The sequence below is a fragment of the Pararge aegeria genome, chromosome 20 (assembly GCF_905163445.1).
Source record: "Pararge aegeria chromosome 20, ilParAegt1.1, whole genome shotgun sequence".
Lineage (NCBI taxonomy): Eukaryota > Metazoa > Arthropoda > Insecta > Lepidoptera > Nymphalidae > Pararge > Pararge aegeria.
Window position 1 is genome coordinate 10,377,069 of NC_053199.1, and position 25,457 is coordinate 10,402,525.

General features: G+C 35.5%; 1 protein-coding gene across 4 annotated transcripts in view; it reads right to left on the minus strand.

The window, feature by feature from the left end:
* The window catches only part of LOC120632698 (furin-like protease 1), a 248,215-nt gene that overhangs the window by 13,506 nt on the left and 209,252 nt on the right, over positions 1-25,457 (minus strand). For all 4 annotated transcript variants that reach the window (XM_039902670.1, XM_039902669.1, XM_039902668.1 and 1 more), the window contains exons 7-12: positions 24,208-24,380; positions 19,281-19,490; positions 15,887-16,025; positions 6,293-6,516; positions 5,581-5,720; positions 20-138 (exon numbers count right to left, since the gene is read on the minus strand). In XM_039902670.1, the coding sequence (XP_039758604.1) occupies positions 20-138; positions 5,581-5,720; positions 6,293-6,516; positions 15,887-16,025; positions 19,281-19,490; positions 24,208-24,380 (1,005 nt within the window). The remainder of the gene's footprint in view (positions 1-19; positions 139-5,580; positions 5,721-6,292; positions 6,517-15,886; positions 16,026-19,280; positions 19,491-24,207; positions 24,381-25,457) is intronic.

The following is a 25,457-nucleotide window of genomic DNA, read 5'->3' on the forward strand; positions in this document are numbered from 1 at the left end:
GCAGTAAGAGATAACTTACCCATATACCGCCCTTCATTGGAGACCTCTAGTTGCCAAAGACCGAGGGGTCCCTCTCCCCACATATGCACCGACATAAAAGGCCATGAGCTGAAACCCGCGCGCGATGAGTCGTGCGGCCTGGTGGAAAATTGAGAGTATAATTAAATCACCCCCCAGAGATGCGTTACATTTAATGACTAACCGACTTTCCCTTGTTTTGCGCAGGTACTAACGTGATCGGGATGGCTACTTTATACAATAATAGCTGTAGCCCGCAGTTTTTCTATTTTCCATCAATTATTTGGAAAAAGCTGTTGCCCGTTGTTTTGCTTTAACTTTTGTCTTTTACTATAATAAAGAATTTTTTACTTACACCGCTGAAAACCATACATTTTCTAAGCAGCGATATGGAATGGAATGTTGGAATGGAATGAATGGAATGTCCCACAGCTGGGCAAAAGCATTCTCTTTCTAAGGAGAGGAAGAAAGGAAAATGGAGCTTAGTAATATTACTCACAAAACTTTATTCTACATTTAGAAATATGTATCGCAAGAGTTCCATAAAAACCGGTGTCTTTTAAAACTAGGTAATATAAAGTTTCCAGAAAATTCATTTCAGTAGCGGAGTGTGGCACGGCAACAGTGTAACTTAAATCTAATTTTCATAACTTTTGGAGCTTTTAACTTTTTGACTAAAACAAAAAAGTCTGCAAGCGGCTTTGAATCTCGGAGTGCAATATTAACTGAAATTATAAAACTTGGAATGTAATAAATTCCTAGTCTTTTCATGAGAGCATTAATCATGTTTTGTAATTATTTAGTTTCTTAGTTGTTACTTAATATTGATATAAGTTGTGTTTATATATAGATGAAGATTTCAACCGTGAAATAGCAGCTGGCAAGAGTAACTCAGCTTATCTATATTTTTTTATACGATAGGCAGTAAGGCGACATCGTTCAATTTATGCAAATCTATTACCCTTATAGTGAGTAACTAAAGTGTTTATCGACAATATAAAAGTATTTAAATTTTGTCCAAAAGGCTCAAACAATTTACAAAATCATTACTGCAAGACCTAAAATATCTTAAACAAATTTATTTAAAATCTGTCCAGCTATTCTAGCTTGCAAGAGCCTGATTAAATAATTGTTCTTTAGATGTATCTCACGTATATACTGTTTTTTTTTTTTTTTTGTTTTTTTGCATTGGGTTTACAAAATCAGCTCATAGTACTTAGCCCTTAGCCAATGTTACCTACGTTTCGAAAGATCTACAAAGGAGAATGTTAACTTTTTTTTTATACGGTTTTATTTGACGGACCGAGCATATGGCCCAACTGATGGTATGTGGAAAACCATCGCCTATGAACAGAGAAACACTTCGCAGAGCATGCAAGGAGCACGCCCGCAACGTGCCGCCTGTCAAGCTGACGTAAACGTCTTCATCAAGCTGAGGCGTATGTGCTAAGCCTCATGAGCCTGTAATTACACCGGCAACCACGGCATTGCAACAATGGTGCTTAGCGGCAGAATTAAGCATGGCGGTAGTACTTCCCCGGACGAGCTCTGACACACACTGCTCTACTACTACCAATCCTAGTATTTCGTGATATGAAGAAGCTTATGTCACTCTCTGAGCCATAATCTCTAAGTCACGCCAAGCTTTAAATAAATAATTTAATATACTACATTACACACATCGTCATCTAGTCCCAAAGTAAGCGTAGCTTGTGTTATGGGTATCTACTAAGATAGCTGATGAATAATAAACATAAATACTTATAATTTATAGATAAACACCCAACAATGAAAAACACTCTTGTTCATCACATAAGCATTGTCCAGGTGTGGGAATCGAACCCACGGCCTTGGACTTGCAAAGCGGGGTCGCTGCGCCAATCGGCCGCCTTTGCTCTGTTGCTGCGTAAAAGTAGGAAAAACCAGCAAACACATTCCCATTTATAATATTTACCAGCTATTGACCGCGTTCTTTGTTGGCGTTTGTTACAATTTTTTACAAATCCCGTATGAACCTTTGGTTTTTCTGGGATGGCAAGTAGCCTATGTTACTCTCCGTCCTTTTAATAACTCTAACTCTTAGTAAGGGCACAAAGGATGGACAAAAAACAAACACTTTCTAATTCATAATATTAGTTAGGACGAGTAGGAATAGATACAGTACTATTTAATGCTATACTATAATGTGCATAAAAGAAGTTCCAGCTTGTTCAGAAATTAACCAATTACACGATTTAGTCTGGGAAAATAGGATTATGGGCAAAATATTTAAAGTTCGAATTAGTTTCGCTTTAAGTCGTATAAAATGCACGTTCCAACTAATGCGACTACTCATGTAGCGACTAAAACTTTGAAAGTCACTTTGCGCCGGAAAATTAACTCGTTACTATAAAATATTAAAAATCCAGGGCAAAACCGTTTAATACTTAGTTCAAGAGTATCAGCTCGTTAGCTGTTAAGTTTGAAAAAAGTACTACCAAGTTAAAATAGTTAGTAAAAATATGAAGCTGATTTTACTAGATAGTATGGCCGCTCTAATGTTAAAACAAGACTAGCTACATCTTGCGACTTAGACTGCGACTAGTCTCATTTCGGTTCTGAACCACGTGGTAATAATTTGCTTTCTCGGGATAAAAGAATCTTATGTCCTTCCGCAGAATTCGTTCAATCTGCTTCACAAACTTTATCAAGATCTGTTCAAATTGGCGTAATAATGCACGAAACAAACAGATTTACTAACAAAACTGCATTAAAATCAAGTTAACAAGAAAATCTCATAAAAGTTACAACATTTCATTTATCATTAGACTAGTGTTTAAAAATTTTGTATGTATATATGTAATTATACGAAAATACATGAAAATTTCTAAGTAGCTGTTTGGAATCCATTATACGATTTAAGTAATGGGTTGATATGATGAATGCATAAAAAACGGAATTATACCTCTACTTCATATTTAAAAATAATATCGATATTTTTTCCATATTTATTTAGCGCTCACTTTAAAAATAAATTTATTATTATATATTTCAAATGAATCATTTTCATTGATTAGTGAATTTTTTTTTTTTTACTCTGGCCTATTTTCGTAAAAATATCCATAAAATGATATGTTTGTTTTGAATTCATACAGTTCATCCGTTTGACCAGTACAGTAGCATATACAAAATAAAGCCATCTTTAGTGCGTAGAGGTTAAAATGTATGATTATTTAATAAAGAAAATTCACTTTAATGATAAAGTCAAGAACACTCACGAGTCTAAAATACGCCAAGAAAATATTTTAATGTAACCAGACAATTCACATACTCGGTACAAAGAACCTATTATAATGTGTTCGTGTAAAACCTACATTCATATAATTATTCTTGTTCTCATATTACATGTTTCATGCTAAAAGCGTTAAGAACGATAATTGAATCTCTCCATATCCTAGAGACACAGACTAAAGGAAAATATATGTGACGGAATGCTTGCAAAAAAACTTGTTCAGCTTTGAATTGAGCAAAGCAATACCGCCAAATTATTAGGCCTGTCCCTATAAATTTGGAATGGTAGAAAGCCTAAGAAGGGTAGGTAAATTAAGGTATAACACATCCTGATAAAATTAATGCTAAATTGAAGATGAAATAAAAAAAAAATAGATTTATAAAAATAAAATCATGGATGGTTATTTTATTTTGAAATATGTATTTCCTTTTCAAAAAATCAAAAAAATAATTGGATCTTTATGTTGATATCAAATCAATTATACATTGTCTTCCATTGGTTTTCGTGTCTTATATATCCACCATTTTAGTTTGCCACTGCGTCATAAAAGTCTGTTGCTCTCCTGTGATAGAGACAAATTGATTGATACACCGCCATTTATCAAAATCGACTTAATAATAACGATGCTACTCTTGTACAGCTTAGTGAGAAATTCTGTGGTATACCTACAGCTTAGCTTTTGGTGGACTGATTATAGGTGGACGGTATATTTACTTGACCAAATAAAGACCGTACATATTTTTATAAAACACTATAAGCACACTGCACAATCGGCTTCGCCCCCACATTTTTTTAATTCTGTTACATTTTAAAGTCCCGAGACAAAAATATATAATATACTTTTACAGGTTAACTAAATTATATTAAAATTGGTGCACCTGTTTAGCCAAATAGAGGTAACAAACAAACAAATAATTAAACTAACAGATACTTTGGCATTCACAACATTACTAGGTACTAAACGATTATTATTTATTAATTTTAATAAAACAATCTCATGCTCGCGAGTCTTTTGCGTGTTTTTCGTTTTTATTTTTCATACCTAGAGAATTGAGTTTCCAGAGCTAAAATGTATCATGATCTCTCTTCATGATGTGGGCTGTCTATATGCTAAATAATAAAAAACGGTTCCCGGGAGCTTTCCATGTATAAAATGTATCCAATTTCCGTCTCCAGGATGCAGGCTATATGTTTACAAGGTTTTGTCAAGATAGGTGCGGTGCAGTGGTGGAACCGCCGATAGGTAGCAAACCAACAAACATTTATAATATTAGTATTGATGACAATTGAAACGTTAACTGCGCCTCGTCGTCTATATCATTGCTTTAGTCACAGATCGCTGAGAAAGGTTGAAAGGAGGTTTTATTGCCGCGTATGCTGTTCCAAAGTGATAAAGTGCGCCGCCGACTGCCTCCAAGTTCGGTAATTTCGCTCAGAGGCGAATTCTGAAGCGAGATCTATTGCATGCGATTTCGAGGTTTAGGGGAAAAGTTGTGAAAGGAACATTCACAGACATAATAATCATCCGTTTGTTTTATTTTTATAATATAACCTCTTTAGACTGAGCTATGGACAATGTATCACTATAGTAGGCGTAGGTAGATATCACGTGCCGTCTCCTAATGACTGAAAAGAATAGGCTGGGCTTAAGAAGGTATTCTGGCCTCCACCTCTGTGTCAGAGACACAGAGGTGTCTCTGACTAAGAGCTAACACGCTATATCTCTATATAGCGTATATCATACCATTCCGGACAGAGCAAAGAACTTCTTCGTTGGTTCCGGGAGGAATGCGTAAATATATTTGTCAGCGTCAAAACACCATTCAGTTATCGAAAAATCGTACTACTGGAGTTGATCATAGTGGGCGTAGGTATATAATACGGTATATAGTACTAACACGGTTCTAAATTTCTCAATATGAGCGGAAAAATTGACTCATGCGAAACATATTTTGTATTGGAAAATATTTTCAGTTTAGTGTCTTGGGAAGCTAAAAAGTTTGGGAGTTATTAAATGCTTTTAGCTTTTTGATAAGGAAAGTGGAAACTTTATGTGTCCTTAACGTTAGTTTTTTTAAACATCTTTTGAAATTTAGACTTCAAAGCTTCAGGAGAAGATTGTTAAACAAAATAACGTTAAGGACCCATAAAGTTTAAAGAAAAAATAACAGTGCGCAAAGTCAACCTATGACAGAACCGTTAAGTTCGTAGATAAATAATTATATAGAGTTAACACAGTATTCTTATAGGACTTCGGTTCTTCTACGCTACTTATCTACATAACGACTTACCTAGGAGCTAGCAAGGTAACTCTGGTGCCAGCAGGCGACGTGAGTGCGATGCGAAGGTCCCCGCGGCGGGCTGCCGACAGCGAAACTCGCGCCTGGATATGCTCCAGATAGTTTACCCCCGGGCACGTGGATACATCCAGCTGTTTCAAAACGAAGCATTGTTTCACAGGTATACTCCTTATTTTTAGGACGTCAACGTAGTAAGGCCCCAGGCATTACTTCGTACAAGATTAATTTTTGCTCAGTAATTGACTGCAATCTCATTGTAGGAAGTAATTCTGTGGTCTAAAATGACTAACCTTTTAGGGGTACGGCAGCTATATTAAACACATAACCTCTACTGGTTTCTACGCGAAATCGTGCCAGAATGCTAAATGATAAACAGAGTATATATAAAAAGCGAGCGGTGATAGTCTAGTGTTTTACACTTCCGCTAAGCTTTTGGAATAACCGAGTTTTATTTTGAGGCCTGCACCACTAACTACACACAGCGACTCTCCTAAGGTCGTCTATATTTTCCGAGCTGTGTGCCCCGCCCACTGTCGGTAACTCTAGTTCTTCTACGGATCTCCTCATTTCTGATTTGATCTCGTAGAAATACTCCTAGCATAGCTGTGTCCATCGCCCGCTGAGCGTCTCTGAGCCTTCTTATCAGGCCATGTTAGGCCTGCTACATAGAAATAACGTACTTTGATATTAAAATAAATATTACCTGCAAAGTTATGGAAGACCTCGGTGGAACAGGTCTCTGAGGTCTTGGAGCTGCTAACTCGCATCTCTTTTGCGGTGGCACGGTTCTCCACGTGCGCGCAAGTCGTACCATACCCGCTGCATCCAGCAGCCCGTAGCCGAAAGAGTGCGAGACATTCCGACCCACGCCGTTGACGCGCCATTCCCCATCAAGGCTTAGACGCTCCGGTCTTGAAGTCCGAACCACTGTTACACAAAATAACAATTAAAGCTAAACTTGAAACCATATACTTCGTAAGTTTTAAGCATACAAATCATTAGAGTAGTAATAAATAATAGTAATCCAGTGAATAGTGGTAATTTTCAAGTTTTGTAGGTGGATGTGATCACTGTTACGCAGTTTCATACTACGGTACATACAGCGGTTAAGTTATGTTATTGTTCACAAACAAATCCTTTATTGCCATACTATGTTGTTAATACAAGTTCTTGAACTAAGTAACACATTATTATTTGGCATTAGCATTACAATATGGCAAATGACCACAAACTCAGCCTTAAGCAGTTGCTCAGTTGATTTTCAATTTGCTCCAGTGTCAAAGTTACAAAGTCTGATAAAAATTTAAAATAACATGTAAAAAAGAACAGATAAAGCGAACACAATTAGTACATATTTAACAGTAAGTAAAAAGGTGTAAAAGTATATGTAGGAAAAAAAAGTTAAAAATACAAAACAACAAATAAATTGCTAAAATGAATAAATTTTTTTTTTTTTTAAATTATGAAACCTAGGTCAAGGCACCTAATACAAAGTATATGAAACATTTTTGCAAGTATTTTCTAAACTCTTGGGAACGGAAAGCTGCAGAATAGGCAATCTCATAACGACGCGAAGATAGAAACTTATATAGGTTATGAAGTAGGAAATTAAAGTTGGTCTCTAACTTACAATAAAATATCGACCATGACATTCACTATAAAGAAATAATAACATGTGAACAAACTAAAAAAAAAAATAATGATATATATATGTGAACGTGTGTGTACTTATGTACTGCTTTGAAGTTTTCTTCAAAGAAGTACATAAGTACACACACACATTCTTTGGCGTTACAAGATAAAAATCTTTTCAAAAAATTTTTCTTTCGCCTTATTCTACGTTTGTACAAAAAGCGACACTAATTATAGAAAAAAGGTATTATTTGAATTATTAACAGTCAACTGTTAAACCTTTTTTTAGAAAAACTAAAATGTTGATTATAGCTAACTTCATGGTGTCGGTTTTTTGTGACGGTGTGCGCGCATCGTAAAAATATACTCTCAACATTTTTCCCTAACGCCAATATGGCATAGCACGTATCTGGTTTAAATCAAAATTCTAGTTATCCAAAGTTTCTAAAGTTAAAGAAAAATAACCCTAATAATTCTGTCCCGTTTCTTAGTTCCAGCACGAACCACGTAGAAATCGGATAATGGTATAGGTTTAGTCTGTCGTATCACTTCTAGGTTGGGAACTTCCATTTTAAACTGTAATGTCCCATCAACAATTTGGCCAACTAACTTTTCTTTTTTTTTATTCCACTACCCATCGACACAATGACATGAATGGCTGTGAATCAAAATTAATTTTAATTATCTTTACAAATCTATTTATCAATGAAATAAGAATTAACAGCACATTTAAAAAGTATTAAAATAGTCATCAATTTAATAAAGAATCTGGCTTAAATCAAATTATAGTTATCCAAAGTTTAATTATTTACCCACTTTATAGAAATATACGTCTTACTGTAACACTCTAATAGTACTAAAAATATACATAATATGTGCCATCGAAGCTTTTTTATCGAAGTAAACAAGGGCGCACTATCCTATTTGATCATTTTAACTGCTGTTTATAATTCATTCGCATTTCCTAGGGCTATAAATAAACTCAATAGTCCATCAGTCATGCCACTTTAATATTAATTAGTCGGCAGCATTGATGGCACTTATGGCAATCACTCATCAGTACAGTATTCTAGTCGGCTGAACGAAGTTACGAATGCACCCTTATTACCATACACTTAACATAAAAGCTTGTGCAAATGAGGTGGTTTACGCGTATCTATTTACCACCATAATGCGGTCACGAATCACGATGGGCGTAAAGATCCTATTATTTATTTATGAGATTTACTATTATCATCGGTCGCGATGGGCGTAAATATACTTTTATTTTTCTTATAAGATTTACTACCATCATCGGTCGCGATGGACGTAAAGGTAAAAAGCGTAAAGGTAGCTTTTATATTTTATGCGATCACCATACGGTCATGATGGGAGTTAAGATCCTCTTATTTTTTATGTGATTTCTATTTATCGTCGTCATGCGTCCACGACGGGCGTAAAGAACCTTTTTTACTATAAGATTTCCAATCATTATATCATCGTGAGGTATCGTGACCTCGTGGGCTTATAAAAAATATTATCACTACAAACTGGCGGTCCCCGAAGACATCGTCCGCGTACAACTTCTAACACGTTTCTCATAAAAACTTTATTCCTTAATTTTATTTAGATCAGAATTAGAATTATTTATTTTTTTTAGTTTTTGAAATTTGTAATTGTATTTTGATATTTATTTAAATTTTAAATTTTAAAATTGTTTTTAATTTTTTTGTTTTGTTTGCAATTTTAATTTGATTTAAGTTAGTATATTCTGTTTTAATTTTTCGTCATTTTTGTCATATGGGTATTTGACCTGAATTAAAAGCATTTATTATTATAATTATATACGATATACCTACCCCGATCGAACGCGTAGACTCGTCCGCATGCGCTATTAATACGTTTGCTACGGCTCCTATAAGTCACAGCGTGGTATTAAATATAGTTATGGTTTCCTCAAGAAATTAGCTGCTACCTGCAGAGTAAAAACGCATTAAAACAAAACTACAAATTTTTAACTTTATTATGCGTATTTATTTTTGCCTTGAAGATACTCAACCCCTAAATCTAAGATTTGCAAGTAATCATAGAGTCAATTTTGCGTATCAAAACATGCTAACGTTCAAGTAAAATAGACCTAATTTTACTTAATTTAAAGGCGCAAATTCTGTCTCGACTAAGTGTTCCAGCACGAAACCACGTAGAATACGGATAAGGTTCAATCTGTCGCATAACTTCTTGGTTGGACACTATCGTTTTAAACTGCAACGTGAAGTCACTCACCAACAATTTGGCCAACTAACTTTTCTGACAAAAAAAGAAACATGACAGCCACTTAAAAGGGGCGTTAAAGTGCCTGCATAAAATACCTGAACATACATTCACCTATGCCAAGCATTTGGATCGATGACGATGGTGATGAAGATTAAACTTCCAGTAGTAGTGCAATTTCAGTCACTCATTCAGCCTGGATCTAAATTTTTAATCATCAGAAAAACCTGCCGAAAAGTCGATGTGGCAACATTTAATTTACAAATAATAAATTGAGCCAACTCAACTTTTTTTATTTTACTACAAGTTAGCCTTTGAATGCAATCTAACTACTATGGTATCCCAAAGAGATTTTTTACGAGAATTCTTTTAAATCATCTAAAAATTAGCTAAAAAAAAATATCAAAATTTTTTATAAACGCCACGCCACTTTATTTTCCTACTAAAAGCTGTTATTAGTTTAAGCTGCTATTTTTGTATCACACTAACTAGATAATATATTACCACTTCTCTATGTTAATTTTAATTTTTCATTAAGTGAAACTGTTTCTAACCTGTAAGGGAGCATGGCAGCTATTTTGAACCCATACCTCTAATCGGTGTCTAGCAACATCGTACCGTAACGCTAGCGGAACGTCTTTGTCGGTGGGATGGTATCAAGTCACGGCCAAAGCCACCACACCAGAGAAAATTCGGAAAGTGTTTCAATTCCTAGTCCTCTGCTAGGATATAACCCGGGGCCTCCAAATAAAAACCACTGCGCTCACTACGAGGACGTCAAAACATAGTTAAGCTAAGATATCATCGTTTAAAAACATCCATAACGTTTTGTAATTAAGTTTTATTTGATAGTCCCACGATCTATCTTTATTGATATTGGATTTCGCTTTACACGTTAGGTTTGAAAATGATAGTGTTTGATTTAATTTTATGAAATCATCCATGTATTCGCTAACGAAATAGTTATTGTAGGTGATCAGTAAAAAGTGCGCTGATTGCTGCACAAATTTTGTGATTTTTACAAGTATATGCGTGTAATGAGTTGCGTGAGCGTAGTTTTTACGAATCACGTTCCAAGAACGACTTAATTTGAAAAAATAAAAGTAAATTTTCCCATACAAACTTCAACACGTATAATGCTTCCTGGAACAGGTTAGAGGTCTTTTTGTTCATATTAATTTGTTAAATAAGTTAACATCAAAATTTAATTAAACATTAACAGTATTTTAACCCTCTACGCTAAAACGACGGCGTATTATGTTTGATGTATGTGCGTGTGTTTGGGTATGTGTTTGCGAGTGTGTGTGAGTGTGAGTTCGTATGTACGTGTGTGCGTGTGTATGTGAGTGCGTGTGTGGGCCTGGGGCATCGTATTCCTAGAACGGATTAATATTTTTTTTAAGGGTAAATATGACCTTCTTGCTTCTTCTTCTTAGCTTTGTTTAATGTAAATTGATCCAAAATAGTCGCCGCCACAAAATGGCAGATTATATATTTTTCCCAACTCCCTCCTCAATATACTCGTAGGTATTACGAAAGCTTTGAAAGCTGAGCACTGAGCAGGTCGAGCCGCTGACGGTCGACCTGCTCATTTTACGTGACATCTGTAATACATATGTTAGATAAAATCAATGAATAATCCTATAAAATTAAATCACTTGCACTATGTCACCTATATCGACTGATCACAGGCACATTTATATTCTCGCATACAGTGTGACTGCGGGACAATACATTAGCATAATTGGTGACGTACATAACGGCCCTTGTATTATTTTCAATCCCCTGTAATCCCCACCATCTAAATGGATTTTAGATAAAATTGTCAGTGTGATAAAATTACTGAGTGTGTGTTTACCCACATTAAACTTGGGGTCATTTTTGGTACGCTTCAAGAATAAATGTCTGTTTATAGGCTTATAAATTGTGAAATAATTTGTCTTCGCCTATTATCTGCTGTATTTTTAATAATTTAAATGATGTTTAAATTTAAATGAAGATGCTGGAATGGCAGCCATGCACTGATAAGCGCAGCGTTGGTCGACCCCCAACGAGAGGGACTGACGTCATTAAGCGCGTCGCTTCGCAGCCATTGGATCCAACCGGAACAAAACCGTGGAATTTGGAATTCCCTACAAAAGACCTATGTCCAGCAGTGGACGTCTATCGGTTGATATGATGATGATGATGAAATTACGTTTCTTACAATTTTTATTAGGTATAAAAATAATTCGGAAAAAATCCCAAGAGCTTTTCGATCCATATGTAACTTTTCATATCGCGGACACAAAAACTTTTACATTTGGTATTAGGTTTAAAGACATTTATTCTCAAAAGAAACAGTTTCACTTAATCAGAAATTAAAAATTAACATAAAGAAGTGGTAATATATTATCTAGTTTGTTGTGATACAAAAACAAAACAAACACAAAAAAAAGGTGGCGAGTTTACAAAAAATTTAAACAATGCTTTTTTAACTTGTTTTTAATGATTTAAAAGATTTTTCGCAAAAAATCTCTTTGGGTAGAGTAGTGCTCCCTCAACCTGTCATAGTTTTACTGTATCCTTGAGACGATCTTAGTCTGTACAGAAACATAACTTCGCTTTAAATGTTTGGTTTCTATGAGTAAATATATTAGATAAACTGTGCATATTCCTATAAAATTAAATCACTAGCACTATATAACCTATTTCGACTGATCACAGGCCCATTTATATTCTCGCATACAGTGTGACTGCGGGATAATACATTAGCATAATTGGTGCCGTACATCACGGTCCTTGTATTATCTGTAATCCCCTGTAATCCCCCCCACCTAAATGGCTTTTAGATAAAATGGTCAGTATGAAACAATTACTGAGTGTGCGTTTACCCAAATTAAACTTGCAACTATGTTTGGTAGGCGTCGTTAATAATAGATCTGATTTTAGGCTTATGAATTATGAATTAATTTATCTATCCAAATTAAATGTTGTATTTGAAGTTTATAATCATATAATTTATTTAACTCATTCGATTTATTCTTTCATATAAGTACACCGAGGATTAAGTATGGACATAGAATTTTTTTTTATTTAACTGGCGTAATAATTGCAGCTATAACAGCAGCCTTTTGTATTAGTTATTATAACTTTATGTCACACATTGAAATAGATATTAATCTATACATCCAATAATATTGTAAAATTGATAGTCTAATTGATAGTCGGTTCGGTCAGTGGTGAAATCTGTCAATGGTCAATGGTCTATCGAAAATCTTCGACCAACATCTGAAGAAGCTTTCGCTTAGTTGTTATATTAAGTATCGGATACAGAAGACAGTCCTTGAATCAGCGCGTATTGTGAGTAAGTTCCTTACTCTTGAGCAGGCATTCAAAAATAAGCGGTGAAGTGGAGATATCTTTTTTTATAACTTTTATATAGTGCTGTTTTTAAGTATATAATTTAATATTGTTAAGAATTAAAAACAATGTAAATCTATAAATGGTAGTCTAAACTACTCACCCAGAAAGGGAGATCCCTTTCTGGAGGACTAGTTCGAACCTCGGTGAACAGTTCGGTTCGAAACTTGCTTCAACTGTGGAAAATGTCTTGAGGAAAACTGCATGCATTTGAGTGCTCCATAAATTTATGATTATATAAATAATGTCCTTGAGTAAATTCTATTAGTACATTGGAATTAACTCCGTATGAAAATGTCGGTGAACCTGCGAGCAATAAAAGCGGTGATGGTCATGCGGTCACCGATTCAGTCTCCCTTTCTGGGAGCCTAAAATGTGAAGTTCGAACCTGTTTGGTGAACAGTTTGGTTCGAAACTGGCACTATCTGTGGAAAACGTGTTGTGGAAACCGGCTTGCATGTGAGTTCTGCTTGAATTTTTCAAGGGAGTTTGGACTGTACCAATCCGCACTGGGCCATGGTGGTGGACTAGGGCCTAAACTACAGTAAATATGTTAGAGTAATATTGGAAACCGGTGCGCGTATATGTGTGATTGTGCTGTGCCAAACACTCGTTCGTAATTTAATATTTTTTTATTGGGGGTTTAACCTACACTTTGAGGGGCTATAAATTAAAAATGCATATAAAAATGTTTCGGAACCGAAAGTATTTCAACATGCGACTCTCTGGCAATCGCGACCTGAGCGCTTTAACTGATTCAGCTATGGCTCTCCAACCGCTAATAATAATAATAATAATAATATTTATTTATTTGCCAAATTGTGGGTACATAACAAGTACACATTTCATTAAACCCTTCACAATCGACGGTCACATACAGTGTGCAAATGTTTATAAAATTAAAATATAAATTACATTACAATTTAAAGAATAAAAATACAATAATCAGAAATAAGGCAAATAATACAATTACAAATGTTATTATACAATTAGAAAAGTTAACTAAGTAGGTATATTGTGACGTTTATCTGTATACTATAAGTATTTATGTGTATTATATTCATATAAAAATATTCATCAGCTATCTCAGTACCCATAACACAAGATACGCTTACTTTGGGGCTAGATGGCGATGTGTGTATTGTCGTAGTATATATATATATATATATATATATATATATATATATATTTTATTTATATTGCTGTCACTAAGGTATTCTTTTACACTATAATAGTTTTTACTGTTGAGAGTATCAAAAATTGCTCGCTTGCATTTTATTAGTGGTAGATTTTGACGAAAAATAAAAACAAAGACGAAATAGTATGTGACTTTTATCAATATTATAGCTATGATGATTAGCGGAATTAACAACGCCCCTGATTAATCTGTGGTGCTCTGTACTCTTTGTTAAGATGTCAAATATTTACTTCACAAAACACATTCCGTGCGCAATTAAATTTCAATGCTATAGAGATGGTGTTATTAGGTCAAGGCCCAGATGTTATAATGGTCTAGAGTACTTAAGCTTCCTACAATATTTTTATAAAACATGTCTCTTAATTATGGAAATATATTCGAAACGGCTAAGTCTAACGAGTCTTGTCTTTCGGTCGCCTCGATTTTTGTAACGTTTTTAAAAAAAAATCCCACTAGGAACTGTTTCGAGAACTATACCTCTCTTGTCCAGAGCGTCGATGCTTGCTGCGCTCGCAATTTGTTTCTCGATTCACGCGAAAGAGCATATGTGGAAGTTTGTTATTTCCTTCCGTATTAGCCGTTTCTTATATTTTTGCTCTCCTAATGTTGAAACCATAAGTCATTAATATTTCTGTGTTATTTTTCGTGCAGGAATAATTTTTCTTTTATAATCAGGACATCATCATAATATATTTAAGAGTCTTGCTTACTTTTTTATACAATGTGTTCTTAATATTTTTCCCACAATATATAGCCAAATTGTACCTTCTAACGTAACGCTCTGTAATTCATTCATCAATATTAAAGTTTTTAGAAATGCAATGGTGATATTGCTCAATACAATACATTCGCCAACATTTCAATAAACCGGAAAGTAGACATTATCATTTATGTCATTACGCCAGTGCATCTTGCATTGATTGTTAATGTTTTTTTCCATTCACCTTTTTATGAGTAGCGATAATAGCCTTGTAACGGCTTCGGTTACAATTTCGGGGATGCCTAGTTCAAATCCCAGGATGCACCTCTAACTTTTTAAGTTATGTGCGTTTTAAGCAAGCACATGCTTCAACGGTGAAGGAATACATAGCGAGGAAACCGTATGCCTGAGAGTTCTCCATAATGTTCTCAGTGGCGTGTGGAGTCAACAAATCCGCACTTGACCAGTATTGTGGACTATGGCCTAAACCCTTCTCATTGTGGGAAGAGACCCTTGGCCTGTAGTTGGCCGGTAAAGGGTTGATACGACCTTCTATCTATCTTGTAATGAGGCCCGCTTCAGCGGATGCACTTCGACCCTCCAGGATCTTTTGTGCTCAAATATACGACCTTTATGTAATGTTTAATATTACATAAAGATGAAAAACAAAGCTCTGTTATAACGATTTAGCTTATTTTATACTTAAAAGCGCTGAGGTAGCTCAAAAAGCATACTGGTTATGTTATATCCTATGAAGGCAATTTTTATTTTAACGTTATGTAATATCCTATGAAGGCAATTTTTGGACACTACGATCTTTTCGTCTCGTCCGACGAAGAATACCGTTTTATTTCTGTCGCCAAGCCAAGTTTGTATTCTAATCTGAAGAGCGTGAATACCGGTGTCAGTAAAACCATGACACGTAAAATCACATGTCGGTGTCAGGTAAATGAGGATTAACGCTTTCGCCTCAAGTTGATAGACACAGAGTGGCACTGAGGTCGTGTTCCTTGAATGCCCTGCAAACTGTTGCTCTGTGTGTAGGCGATATCTGGACTCCAATTTTGCCATATGCTTGATCTATCAGCTATTACTAAAAACACAATAAAACTTACCTATATGTTGCATATCTCTCCATGTAAGATCCCGGTTTGCTTGCAGAGCGAGCGCGCATATGCCCGCAGCGAGCGGAGCGGACGCGGAAGTGCCCGTGTGTCCCGTCGTGCATGCATGGTGCAGATCCGTAGTTACCACCTGTACATCAAAATCATCATCGTCATATCATTTTTTTTCCATTACAAGTTAGCCCTGACTGCAATCTCACCTGGTGGTAAGTGATGATTCAGTCTAAGATGGTAGCTGGCTAACTTCTGAGTATGTAGTCATACCCCTAATAGGTTTCTACTCGACATCGCACCGGAACACTAAATCGCTTAGCGGCACGTTTTTTTCGGTAGGGTGGTAACTAGCCACGGCCAAGGCCCCTCATCAGACAAATATCAACCCATTACCGGCCCACAACAGGGTACGGGTATTTTCCCACAATGAGAAGGGGTTAAGGCCGTACCACGCTGGCCCAGTGCAAATTGGTTGACTGCACACACGTTTGTGAACTTATTATGGAGCGTTCGCAGTGAAGCAAGTGATATTTTAATTCCTTAAACCTATCTGTAAATACCACTCACACAAAATACTTAAAATGGGCTCAAGAGAATCTTTAATTCAGGAATAAATTTAAAGAAGTTTTGTGTTTGTGTTTTTGTGTCCATAAAAATATAACAAAATCAAAAAAGAAAATGTACTGTAACAATATGAATATAAGAAGTAAAAATAAACTCGTTGTGCAGTTTACTAGGCTATAAGTATAAATTGGTAATTTATGCAAGGAAAATTGTATATTTTTTTATAACAAAATACTAACGGTAACTAAGTAAGTAACAATATGGATATTGGAAGTAAAAATAAACTTGTTGTGCAGTTTACTAGGCCATATAAATTCGTAATTCATTCAAGGAAAATTATATATTATTTTAAGGGAATGTAATGAAGAACGGGCAGCAGCGTCCTCGTTCTTCTACTAGCATCTACTGCGATTGCGACTGCGAGAACCTCCCGTTGGAAGAGGCTTTAAGAGGGGGTAATGACAAGGTTGCTTGGAAGCATCCGGCTCCGCTTTCATCTCTCACAAGATAGAAAAATGAATTTTGAAATGTAAAATGTAAATTCTTAATCTTGGAAAAAAGCAACTGCTGAGTTTCTTGCCGGCTTCTTCTCGGTAGAATCTGCCTTCCGAACCGGTGGTAGAGTCACTACACACAGACAGACTTGACGTTTCAAAAGTGCTTATATTAGGCCTACTTGAAATAAATGAATTTTGAATTTTGGTATAATGCAAACTCGCTACTTTTATACTTTTACAGTAGTCCATCAAGTTTGATTTACCCAAAACAAAACATATAAAAACTACATCATATTTCCAAGGGATATTCCCTGATTGAGCGAAAACATAAAAAAATACGTAAGCTCACTCTAATTTGTAAGTATTATCAATTTGTTTTTAATCTGTTGCATAGTTCAGAGACAATTTAATTACCCTTTTAAGTCCAGCAGTGGACTGTTATAGGAAAAGAAAAGAAAATGAATTACGCGCGTCGTCGTGGCACTAATGTCATTGCGAACAATTGCACTTCATCATTCTCAGCCTTTTAATATGCAACTCATTCTCAGCCTTTTAATATGCTACTGCTAGGATCAAGGTTCTTCTCGTATAGCAAATAGGGCTTAGGAGCTTAGTCACCACGCTGCTCCAATAAGGAATCTTAACGTCCTCTACTAAGCCGAGGGTGTACGGAGCCAATATTCTAAATCCAATTTAGTACTGTCTTTCTGAAGTACGTTGTGGATAACCACAATTCTCTGACTCCAGTGAATGGCAGCAACTGTAAACTCTTGACAGAGGCTGTCATCTACTGTGAATTCTTGACAGAAAATCTAATTGGTAATAATTTTTGACCGACCTTGGACTTATGATCCGTCATTCAATATACCAACCTCTAGACAAACGAGGCAATTAAGGCTGTGCCAAAAGTTAACAACCAGAGCCACGAAACCTTCAAAGATACTCAATTATGTACATTCAAAGAGTCTACACTTTATTTTTATTCCAATTAACGAGCATTTTCAAAGCGAACGAGCAATATTTTAGATTACGTCCACAGCTCTCTTTTACAGCTGAGTTTATTGAACAAGCCATATCAATTACGGCAAAGTGGCAGAATTGTGCACTAGGGATGATTACTTTTTTATTGGGCTTTCCGTTGCGAAAAGGACAGCACAGCAGCCGTGTGTACTAGTTTTTATTGATGTTCGACAAAAACTAGTGAACAGTAAAAGTTAAAAAGCTATTCGAGCTAAAAAATTACTATACTAAAAAAGAACTCTTGTACAGCTTGTACGAAATACACTATAGCTACTATGGATCTCTATCAGCTTTTAACTTTAGTTGGACTGTAATCAACTGAACGCCGATGAATTTTAATTTCAATAACAAATATCAACTCTTAATTAATAAGCTTATAAAAAAATAACTTATAATACGAATCCCTTGATAAGACGAATCAATCGATTTAAAGTTTGATGGGTTTACGTCTTTTTATTACAGAATTCTCCTGGACACGTTCCGTCTTCACCATCAAACCATAAATAATATTGCACTGTAATTCTATTTATATAGATAGACAAAATTTCAGCCCGATGGAAATCGGAAAGTGGATAAAATTTAACCTGCAAGATCTTTAATCAATACAGACAGAAATATAGACCTGGACGAGTGAAACTTAGATTTAAATGTATGATATATTTCAAGCAGACAAGTATACAATGTTGTTTACGTTTAAGCGCATAATCTAAATAGAGAAAGCAATGATTAGCTTACTTTAATATCATGAACTACTGCAGCCTGCAGCTAATTCAGCCATGTTATCTTATTTAATTTACGCAATTTGGTGAAGGAAGACATCGTGCCGAAACCTGCATGCTTGAGATTCTATATAACGTTGTCAAAGGCATCTTTAGTCCAGCACTAGGGCCTAAACCCTTCTCATTCTGAGAAAGACCCTGGATGCCCTGTAGTTGGTCGATAATGGGTTGGTAATGATGATGATAATTCTATTGAAGCTACAGAGAAGAGTAGGGATAAGATAGTTGTAATAAATTCAATATGCCATCTGAAGAAATGCATTTAAAAATTTTCGGAACCGACAGGATTTGAACCTGTGACTCCCTGGCAATCGAGGCCTGAGCGCTTTCCCAATTAAGCTACGGATCTCTTAACGTCGCTGCCGAAATTACTATATGCCACTTACAGCGACTGTGACATCTTGTAGGAAACATAGCAGTTTCGAACTACTTTTTCAAAGGTCCATATATTAATGAGACAAGTTTGAAACAAATGATGACACATTTCTTTTTGGATTACTAATGTATCGCACTAGTGGCACTTGCACTTACTTGCTTCTCATTCGTAGCACCGGAACTGTAGGTAGCGGCGAGGGTCGAGCTGCACATTTCTGAGTACCAAGGCACATCGCCGCGCTCCGTCGCTGATGATATTGACAAAGTCCAAATCGAGTTGGTGTAGCCATCACAGTTGCAATTGTCGTGTTCCCTGCCGCCGTTGCCTGATGCCCAGACGAAGATGGACCCTTTGCCATTTCGACCCTGGTACCAAGGAATTGACATGATAGAAAACCCAGAAGGGATTAAAAACCAAAAACATCCGCAGCTTTCCTTGCTGGCCTTTTGCCTAAACATATTTCTAAGAACGTGCTGCGTAACGGTAAAATCCGCTTGAAAATCGGTCTATAATGTCTATTCTCATTATTTGTACGTTTTGTAATTGCGTGAATAATATTTGTTGCGTGAGTCCACAAACTGACAATCCACTAACTAACAAAAGTATTGCAAATTGCATATACTTTTTGGCATGTGCATATAGTTGCACTTTCTAAAATGCATTTATAGGTTAGAATTAATATATTGTGTTGTCTAAGTATATCTTTCATTAATTAAAATTTTAAAATTAACGTCTGTTTACGTATTTATGCCTATACCTACTTACTTCACACGTTGATTATGATCTTAATGATAAACATCGGGATTCTGTATCTTAAGATCGAACGACACAGATTAGCGACCAGACACTTATACTTAAAAAAAAAAAAAAACGTTTCTTTTGATTCGAACCAAAAATAGATTCGTTTAGAAGCACAATTAATTTGTAGGCAATTACACGCCTCAGCCGTATTCAAAGCCGGCGGGAAGACCTATTCAAGAAAATTGTGCTACACGAAAATAATAATGCAACATTTCCTTAGATGAGAAAATTGAAAGTAATAAAATTGGTTAAGCCCCGACGAGCGGTTAAAGTTTTCTTAAGTAAACATGGCGATAAACCGGCTCAGTTCCGTGGGAAACACATTATGTAAATTTCATATCTGGAGGAATACTTGACATAGAAAAGTCGACAAAATAAAATAGCTACATAGTGCGTCATTAGAGCTGTTTTTATGAACTTTTTGTAGTTTTTGGCATGCTTTAATGTAGGCTACAGATGCGTTCAATCACCATCAGGTCAATCGATGGATTTCTACTCCCAGCGGTGGACATAACATGTTTTTTGTATCCAAAGGTTTCTATTATGACATCTGACCGCTAATTTTTTTTAGGACCTAGCTTAGTATGAACTCTGTGATCCCAAACTGAGAAGTTCTAGGTTCGAACAACGATACACAATGCGGTTTTGATGCGAACATACAATTTCTTTCCATGACGCTGTGATAGCTTAGTGGTTAAGTAATTATAATATTCCTTGCTTTAACGCTGAAAGAAATCATAGTAAAGAAACATGCATGCCTAAGAGTTCAAGAGGCCTGTGAGTGTGAACACTTTGCAATCTTGGTGGACTACAGCTTTAACCCATCTCATTCCAATTACATCCTCATTTCCATTCCAAAGGAGACCCGTGCTATGTAATAGGCCAGTAATGTTTTTATAATAATGATCATAGCGATACAATTTTTTCCATTTTAGTGAGACAATGGTCATAAACATTCGGAAACTTTAAGTGTGGTCCTTTGGCTATCACCATCTCACAGTGTCAGTATAGCCCAAAAGTTATAGATTAGAACAGGCGCTCCAACGACCTTACGTAGAATGCAGAATTGATTTACCGCAACTTTAGTTTAAGGACTATTTAATGCTTACGTGGGTAAAATGTTTGTTTCATTTTACCCACGCAAATATTCCTCATTTCCTTTCTCGCTAAGATTAATCTTGGAATTCATGTTGGAAAGCAAGGTATTAGGAAACAGCTATCAACTTAGTTTTGCATTATGCATACTTTTATTATAGTAACTTTATTATCTTCATCATCATCATATCAACCCATTACCTCCCACTACTACGGTGCACGGGCCTCCTCTCATAATGAGAAGGGGTAAAGTCAGTCCACCACGCTAGTCAAGTGCGTATTAGTTGACACCTTTAACTTCATTATGGAGAATTCTAAGGTATGCAGGTTTCCTCACGATGTTTTCCTTCACCGTTGAAGCAAGTGATATTCTAATTCTTGCGTGCTGGGATTAGAAATTCGAACCCGGCCCCCCGAAAGTGAGGTCAAAAATTCACTGGTCCATCACCGCTTCTGTAGGTAGCGCCCTACTAATATTATAAATGTGAATGTAAGTTTGTTTGTTACGCTTTCACGCGAAAACTACAACCTATATATAAACTTCATGAAACTTTTTATACATATTCTTGGAAGTGTTAGAAGTGCTATAGGATACTTTTTATCCCGACATTAAGCTCTGTTCCTGTGGGAGAGGGGATGAGTGTTTGATAATTTTACACCATAACTCCGACAAATTATAACCGATTTAAATAAATATTTTTGTACTTTAGAGGTTATAATATGTTTTTAATTTTGCTCAAACTGTGGTTGGAGATAGAGGACAGAACTCCTCAGCGGACTGCACCAAACCCCTCATTTAAGGCTTAGCGATACTGAATACTTTAAATTTGTTAAGAACTACATCTAAATTTAATGCCACATCAAAAAACAAAATCAAACGCAGACGAAGTCGCGGGCAACAGCTAGTATTACTATAAAACTTAGTAATAAAGAAATACTTTCAGTAACACTTTTTATAATTACCACCCATGTCGGAACGGAATTGTATACCGTATAGCGTCAGCAGTTGTGTGTTAGTTTGATTGTTACCATTTTCTTGAAAACTATTGAACTGATTTGAATGCAGTTTTATGCATAACTTACGTTTCAATACTGGGCATCGTATTTTATCTAGAGGCCTAAACAGCGTTCAATCGTGTTCTTTTTGTTTTTATCCTATACATTTTGATGCAGTTTCTGATAACGCAGGTATTATCTGCTAGCATGTTTCAGAGAGATGATGCTTACGTTTGAAAGTCTCATATAATTTCAGGACAGACGTTTTTTATTGTATATTGACGGCCGATTGGCGCAGTTTGCAGCGACCCTGCTTTCTGAGTCCAAGGCCGTGGGTTCGATTCCCACAAGTGGAAAGTGCTTGTGTGCAGCATGAATGTTTTTCAGGGTATATTCTAAGTTTTTGTGTATAATGTTCATAAAAATATTCATTATTCATCTTAGTACCCATTACAGAAGTTACGCTTTCTTTTGGTGTATTGTCGTAGTATATTTATTTATTTATTTATGGAGTGTATGCACGTAACGTTCATGATTCATTATTATAACAAAATATATTATTAAAAAGAAACCGATTAAGGGTACAAGATTTTAGATTTACGATTAACTGCCATAAACCTAAAAGTCTAGTCCGCTGCTATCTCTTACTACCAGGTGAAAATGCAGTCAAAGAATATCTCGTATTGGAATATAAAAAAAGGTTATATGAGTTGTTGTTTAGAAACGATATGCGAAATCAAGAGGCTTTATAGTTCATTCAAATGAAGCCAACCCATTTTGTACTTTATGCAAATTTATTCCTTAACCACATCCGGGATTAGTTTAGGGATGCCCGCATAATCACGATATTGCATTACAGTCCGTTCTAGTATATTGACTCTATAATAGAGGTAATGCTATCCCCAGGGTGACTTATCGTAACGATTATGGCCAACCCTACTGCAATGACTATCGAAGTGTCCATAAGTCTATGAAAGAACGTTTACCCTTGTTTTTCAGGATTACATAATTGTATATCGCTTTTCTTTACCTATATAGCGTGTTGTTATAATATGTAATTGTTTTCTGTCCTAAATAAATATAATAAAATAAAATAAATAAATCTTGATATTTTTTCATATAGATATATTATTACACTATGTAAGAGAAGAGCACGCAAATGAAGGATGATAATTTTATTTTTGTATTCATAGCGATCCTCTCCTACTTCATGATTGCCAATACAACTTCTGTTTTGTAAAATTTTCTCACACAAGCTTTCATCAACTATTAAACAAAATTAGTTAAAACTATTGAAAAACGCCTATATCAGTATTCTATTCTAATTTTATATTCTATTCTATTAAATATTACTTTAATTTCTAACACAACAAATGAGTTTTATAAAGTTTCGACCCCTAGTTTTATCCCCTTAAGAGGAATTTTCTTAGTAAAAAGTAATATTTATACGTATATAATCTTTCAATAGGCGTTGAAAATGCTATGTGCGATTTTGAAATAACTGCGTCTTTTATTATTTCAACGATTGATAAACAAAACATACGTTTTACGGTATCTTTTTCAATCGGCCGATAATCCGCTTCAGGAATATATTTCATAAATTCCATTTGCAACTACTGCTCAAACGTCAATTTTAATAACATAAGATAGGGTCGCCTAGGGGTGTTTTTAAAAAGATAATAAGGCCGCCTTTTCCTCAAACTTTGTGTTTTTTTTTACTCTTCCTTTTATTTTCCTTGAAAAGGAATTTCCAAAGAGAATTGAGGAATTGTCAAAAAGAGTTTTCGAGTCTACCAGTGAGCTTAGAGCTAGCAGTTAGCTTTGGCCAAAAAATTAGTTAGTTTTTTTATTAGTAACCCATTGAAAGGGGCAATGCTGCCAGCGTCTAAGGTACTACTATGTTTTGATGCGGTGGTTTGGAAGACGTTTTAGATTTACTTACTTTTATTTTGGTACATAGGTTTGTTTATTAATATAATTGAACTTGAAGGTATAGTAACATAATCTAAATTCAGTTAAAAAAATAAAATAAAAAATAAAGAGTAATTATTAATAAATAATAATTGAATTCTTTAAAATATAGCAATCGAAAAATAAAATTCTCAACCGATACTTTTCGAGCTTTCATAGAAATAAACTTATCAGATGCTTATCAGAAATAGATCGTGAGTTAAGTCGATGTTTGAATACCTTAGTAACACCTTCAATAAACGCTCTGGTAGCGAGTTCTCCAGGGCCATCAACAGTCTTCCCGTCATCGTCAGGTCCCCAGGAGGCACTGTAGATGTCCACGTGCTGAGGGTTCAGGCTTAAGGACCGTGCTTCTACTGCATCTGTGACATCACCGTCAAGCATGCGTACACCTACGAACAAAAAAAGTTGTCAAAAATATATATATTACTAGCGTACCCAGCCCGCTTCGTCGGGCTAGATTTAGTCTTACATCATTAAATTTTTAATTTAAGTCTCATAATATATTAAATCATTTATTTCTCTCCGTATTCATCCTCTTCTATTCTCTTCTCGAACGGGTGAAAATCATTATCTACACCCATGTACACCCAACAATGGAATATCATCATAGTAAATAAAAGCTGTATTTGACAGTTCAAAAATAGGAGTGCTCCGATCGTCACCAAACTTTACAGGATTACTCGCCAGGTCAATCCGGAGATTCCCTGAAAGTTTCATTGAAATCGGTCCAGCCGTTTCGGAGCCTTTTATATATATAGATAGATGGATCTATAAGATATATATATAGATCAGAATACAGTTGTCACCACGAGACGAAAACGGGCACCAGCGTTCTCTGTGCATCTACCACCGTCTACTGCGATCACCAATCCGTGGTGATAGTGGGCAATCTTCCCGTTGGGAAAGGCCTTTGGTCCAGCAGCTGACTTTCATATATTTGTTGCTAAAAAACATAATGTGCCATCATCCTTTGTCTATCAATGTTCTACTAGGGCACAAGCCCTTCATAGGAGAGATAGATATAACATATACTTGGGTATATGTTATATCTATCTCTCCTATGCTGCTGTAGTAAGGGTTGGAGGGTAAATATTATAATGTGAATGTAAGTTTGTGTGTTACGCTTTCACGCAAAAACTACTTAACCGATACTCATGAAATTATTTTTGTACTATAGAGGTTATAATATGTGTTTAATTTTGTCCAAACTATGGTTGGAGATAGAGGACAGAACTCCTCAGCCGACAGCGGCAAACCCCTCATTCAAGGCTTAGCGATAGAGAATTCTTAATTTTTTTTAGAACTACAACTAAATTTAATGCCACATCAAAAAAACAAAAACAAACGCAGATGAAGTCGCGGGCAACAGCTAGTATTAATATAATTATCATTATATATTATTTTTTTGTAACGTTTTAACTTGCTAACGGGAAGCACAAGGCTGAACTACACCAATTTCCTAATTA